We start from the raw sequence: 6,000 nt of genomic DNA on the forward strand, positions 1-6,000 counted from the left end.
GACATGGTGATGAACCTGCAAAGAAGTGTTACAAGTGTTACAAGAACCAGAAGAGAACAGTATCATAAAAATCAGTGCAGAGAGTGGATCCAAGTCAATGCTTTTAAAAAATAAAGAGGTTTGTTATTGGTAAATAAAGACAACTGAAAAAAAAAAGGCTATTGGCTTTTTTTTTTAAAGGAAGAGAATAGAGACTGCTTTACCTGTTTGTCTTTCTATAGCCCGTATCTGACACAGAAAAGGCACTTCAAGATGACTGCTGAATTAAAATGGATATTTAGTGCAGTTTTAGTATTTCATTATTATGTTCTAATCTGGTGATAACTGATGATACAAACAGGTAGTAGCTGAAAGGCTGAGTGATTTATAAAGAAATGGCTTTAAAGTAAGGAAGACCTGGGTGCAGATCTCTAATACACAATAGCTTTTTAAGTTCAGGCAAGTGTTTTAAACTCTCTGTGCTGGAGGCAACTCTCCAAGAGCATGAATTGTAGGATAACTGTTGATCTTCATAGGGTGAAGCAGTTTCCTCACTTTCAGCTCAAGATCTTGATAAAATAATAACTATTAACATACATACATGTTTTAAATATCATATATGTTATCTATAGGGTATAAATATGTATATGCACACACATACCTATGTGTATGTACACTTGCTCGGGATTCATGCTTGATAACTGAGTTATTATATAAGTTAATGTGTCAATGAACTTGTAAGAAATAAGATTGCTATAGTTAGACCCTATGTGCCTTTTGTAATAAGGAGCATTTTTTTAAATTAAAAGACTATGTTTTAAGCAATATTCAGAAATGAAACTCTCATACTTTAAACTCAAGCTAAAAGAGCACTAGGGTCAAAATAATATCATTTTGATATACTGATTAGAGGTAGTGTCATAGTGGAAGGAACACTGGTCTTCAGACCCAGAAATAAGGATTCTGATTCCAGATCTATCACTGACTAGCTATAGTCAGCCTAGTAAGTAAGTAACTTAACCTAGGGCTCAATTCACTCAGTTGAAGACTCCATCATCTTTAAGGTCCCTTTGAACTCTTTGATTACCTAAAAAATACAGTAAAATCTCACCAATTCACTTTAAGGTAAAGAAAAATCATTCCAGTTTAGTGAGCAACCTAGATTGCAGAATACTTAAGAAATTTAGCTGGTTGTTTTCTTAAGCTTTTACATAATGTAACTGATACCTTGCCAGATGATTTATAAAAACTAATTGAAGTTTTAACAGATAAGGAATGTTTGTAAACAACACAATGTTTTAAAAACAAGGCTCCCTATGTGAAAATATGCTTAATAAGACTGTATATGTAGAGCCCATATCAGATTGCATGTCCTCTTAGAGAGGAGGGAGAGGAGAAAAGTAGAGAAAATTTTAAACTTATGGAAGTGAATGTTGAAAATTAAAAATTAATTAATTAATTATTTAAAAAAACAAGGCTTCCACTGAAGTGGTCCTTAAAAACAATTCTTAGTGTCTTTATAAAGCAAGTTAAATATGTCTTCTTTACACTGTTAAAAGCTACTTACCAAACTCTTTTCCCCAAATGATACAAAGATAAATTTCTGCCCAATCAATAAAATGCAAATTCTAAACTAGCAAAGCCATAAATTAATGAGAACTTCCTGAAGGTTCACAAAATGATACCAAGAGTAAAACACTCCTTTATCACCAAGTTTCAGCTGCCACCTTCCTCTTTCCTCAATATGGCTCCCATTGGTCCAGGAAGCTCTATTTTGAGGAAAGACCTAGCCCAGCCAACTTTCGTTCCCAGAGGTTCATCATCATGCCTTCATGCCATCATGCCAATACAAGTACCTTCTCCTGGCTTCCTCCCCTCCCCCCACCTGCTTTTGAGCTTCCCTTTATAAGATCTCCTCCACCATTAGAATATAAGAAGTGGTGAAGTGGATAGAGCACCAGGCCTGGTGTCAGGAAGTGCTAAACTCAAATATGGCCTTGGACACATCCTACCTGTGTGATCCTGGGCAACTCACTTAACCCTGTTTGCCTCAGGTTCTTCATCTATAAAACGAGCTGGGGAAGGAAATGGCAAACCATTCCAGTACTTTTGCCAAAAATTTAATTTAAAAATTTAAAAAAAAAACCAAATGGGGTCACAGAGTCAGACACAAACAACAACAAAGAGCTTAATAAATGCTTGCAGATTTGACTTAAAGGTACTAAGATACGCAAGGATTTGCTCAAGATTGTTCTTAATTAGCAAAGCTGAATTCAAACTTTGTGCTCCAGTACTCAAGTCATTTAGTGATCTGCATACTTAACTATGAGTTATAGTTTTATTTCTCCAAGTTATAGTTTAACTTTTCTTGATAAAATAAAGGAGACTCAGGAGAAGAGATAAATAATCTAGGGACCTAATCAAATACATCACAGCATAGATAAAAATGAGCTTTTCACTCTGAATCACTTTCTTTCTAGGAAAAGCAACTAAAAGGTATTGTTAATTGAGTATGCACAAGAGTACAAATAGAAAGCGACATAAATAGGTCAGAAAGACAGGGAAGTGTTAAAAACTTCCCTAAATATTTCTGGGGAAACAAATCAGAGCATGACAAGTACACCTAAAGAGTGATAGGATTGGGGGACGAAAATTCAGCCTTAAGCTGCAGATTCAGCCTAAGAGTGCATATTTTTAAATGTCCTTGTGGCACTTGGACCAAGATCATGCTTAATTCTCAAAAACCACTCACCCAAGCTTAAAACAGCCCTGAGAATCTGGAACTACAGATTAATCATGCCAGTAGTACATTTTCATTGTTACTAATTAAACTCATTATATGACAATAAATCAAATACCTTCCTCTTTCCTTTGTTTTTAATAGAAGTTCAATGCATGAAAGATTCATCAGTAGGATTTTTTATACTTATGCTTCTGGGGTCTACCAATAACTCATTATTACCTCATCTAACTAAAGACTGAGGAAATGATGAGATACACAGAATTACAGCCCACAGCCCCTGAATTTTTAAACTACCACCATGTTGACTATCTCCAAAGTGTGAGACAATAAAGAATCATATGAAAAATTAATTTGTTTCATATATCAAGACACCAAGAAAAAAATAAAGAAAAAACTGACAAAAATAGCTCTGCACTTTAGAATATAAAGCAACTGGTTTCTAGATTTAAAAAAAAAAAAAAAGACACACCTGACTGCTTTAAACCATGTGCCCTGTGCGTGGAGACACACAAGCCTGAAGAATAAATTGACTTTGGCAAAGTTTCACATCTGGTCAGAAGGCCAAGTTTCTAAAACTAAATACTTCGCTGAGTCTCCTAGCCCCAGGCTTAAAGATGAGAACTGAGAAAAAGTCGATAGTTTCTAAAACACTATCTTTCCTACATTCACATCTTTCAAGGATAACTAATGACCTATGTTGATGGAGAAAAAGGAATATAAAGAAGAAATTCCCAATATTTTTGATAGTCTTTCCCCTGCTCTGGAAGAGTTAAATCACTCAATTTTGGAACTCCTGGTGACTGTGCTGTCCTCGATGCTAACAGTCCAATATATCTAGCCCTCTCAAATTCCCTGACCATGCTTCTCCCAATCATCTTGCAATGCACCCCTGAGCACACCATCTTGACTCTCTCTTTCTAAATCACTTCCTGGGATCAGTATTCAAATTAACACTGCCACTACTTCTAGAAAGAGTCGTTCAATCCACAGTCCTATGATTCCAATTCACTCACCATCCCAGTAACTTTTTTGACTAAAATACCCTTCCCTAGCCTTAACTCTCCTATGTATATGCCCCCAAATAGGATGCAAACTCATTGTGGGCAGGGACTATGTCCCTCTATGTATACACCCCAGCATTTAGCACAGAGCCTTCATAGTATGGGCTTAATTCATCCATTCAATCCTGATCTCTGACCTTGAGAGATAGCAGCTCAGAGTGCAGGAGGTCTTCATTCATATAAAGTCAGTCAGTCTACCACATAAAGGTACCTGCTACTTTCTAAATTTAAATTTCCCAGTATATTTAGTCCTTCATAAGAGAAGCAATGCAGAGTTGTTGTTCAGTCGTATCAGTCTGTGACCCCATTTGCAGTTTTCTTGGCAGAGATACCAAAGTGGTTTGCCATTTTCTTCTCCAATTCATTTTACAGATTAAGTAACTGAGGCTAACAGGGTTAAATGACTTGCCCAAGGTCACCCTGCTAGTAAATATGTGAAACCAGATGTGAGCTCAGGTCTTCCTGATTCCAGGCTCTGTGTACTGCACCAGAAGATAGAAAGCCAATCTCAAAAGCAGGATTATGTGGGTTCAGCTCCCATCTCTGGTTATGCGACCCTGGGCAATTCATTTAACCTCTCAGTGACCTAGGCAACTCACTAAAATACATATGTAGCAGAGAAAGTGCTGACTTGCCATGGTAGAGAGAATTCCTTATATAAATGTAATAACAGGTCTGTTCCTTGTTTGTACATAGACTCTCAGAGATAGCATTATTAATAATTACCCCAGTGTCCTTGTGACCTAGGATGTAAGTACCAATAAAAAGACTGCTTTTAGGCGAAAGGGAAAGTTTGGATTCAAAACAGAATCCTCCCTTCCAAGGCTAAGAGCACCAAACCTGGTTGTGTAAATTAGGCTTTTTCTTACCAGAATGGTAAGGGCATAAGACCGTGTTAAGTTAAGGAGCAAGTGCTTCCGAAACCACTGAGGGGGATTCACTTTTCCCACTCTCGGGTTAATGTTAAGGATACATACGCATACCTATGTGTGTGTCCATACATATGATATACATACATATATGTTCACATAGCTGAGCTACTTTTCTGTTAGAGAGCATTTCACTCGGACAAAACAGACGCCTGGGCCGCTCCGGGAGTTCCTCTGCATTTATTTCTGTCCGAGGAACGCTAAAGAGCAGCTTCGTCCGGGCGGTGCCAGGGCACTCGCACTGCACGCCCCGCACCGTCAGCCCCAGCCACCTTCTGGATGACAGAACCTCCGCAGACAGAGCCGACAGAAATAAACCCCCGCCTCCCCGCTCGCTGTCAGGCCGTGCCCTCCCCCGTTCCGCACCTCCTACGTCTAGAGAAAAAGAAGACTAGCTCCGGTTCGCCCCCAGCACCCGCGCCCCGCGGAGCCCCACAAAACGCGCTGGGGAGGCGGCGGAGCTCCGCGTGCCGGCCGAGCACCGCTCACGAGGAGCCGGCGCTGACCCCGGTGCTGGGGCCGGCAGCGGGCCCGGGCTTCGCCCCTGCCTCCGCCCAGCATCCTCGGCCCGGCGCCGGCCCCTCGCGCCGTCTGCACCAGCCGAGGCCGAGGACCGCGCCGCTCGCCCCATCCCGCTCCCGCGCACGCACATCCATCCAGGACGCCTTCTCCAACGTGGGCCTCGTTTCTGGGAGTCCCTTTGACAAGCGGACCCCGCCGGAGGCGCCGGGAGGTGCCCGTCCTCTCCCCACCCCACCCCCCGGGACGCGCCGGCCGCCGGCGACCCCGAGGACCCGGCTTCTGCTGCCTCTACTTTCCTCAGCCCCAGTCTCCGCTCCCCGTCCCCACTGAGGGGAGCCACTAAACCCTGGGGTCTACCCCGCTTCCTCCTCCTCTTACCCCGCCCGAGGTGGGTGAGGGGAGGGGGCGGGGGCGGGGTGGTCGGGGAGCTCCATCTCCTTACCTGGGAGCTTGAGCGCACGGGACAGCACGGTCGCCATCGCCGAGGCCACTACCGCGCGTGCGCGGAGCCCCACGAGCTGACGGGAAATGAAGTTCCCGGGAGGCCGAGGCTTGGGGGGAGCGGACGGGCTGACTGGACCTAAGCACGCTCTTAGATGTGGGCCGGGCAGCGGTCTGCCTCCGCCTCCTCCTCCCCCTCCTGCCTTTTGCCTTCCTCCTCCTCCCCTCCCCCTCCTGCCCTTCCTACCTTTCCCCTCTCCTCCTCTCCTTTCTCTCTCCCCGCTTTGTTCTTTTTCCCTCCCTCCCCCTGTGGACCTGGCCGTGG

The 6,000-nt window shown here is 43.1% G+C and overlaps 1 protein-coding gene across 1 annotated transcript in view; it reads right to left on the reverse strand.

Annotated features, from left to right (window-relative positions):
• Positions 1-5,776, reverse strand: part of FAM234B (family with sequence similarity 234 member B) — a 31,615-nt gene extending 25,839 nt beyond the window's left edge. Inside the window, exon 1 of the mRNA XM_072653893.1 lies at positions 5,677-5,776. Within this exon, the coding sequence (XP_072509994.1) occupies positions 5,677-5,713 (37 nt within the window). The 5' untranslated portion in view covers positions 5,714-5,776. The remainder of the gene's footprint in view (positions 1-5,676) is intronic.
• Between the last annotated feature and the right edge of the window lie 224 nt (positions 5,777-6,000).

The sequence above is a fragment of the Notamacropus eugenii genome, chromosome 3, assembly GCF_028372415.1.
Source record: "Notamacropus eugenii isolate mMacEug1 chromosome 3, mMacEug1.pri_v2, whole genome shotgun sequence".
NCBI classification, from domain to species: Eukaryota; Metazoa; Chordata; class Mammalia; order Diprotodontia; family Macropodidae; genus Notamacropus; species Notamacropus eugenii.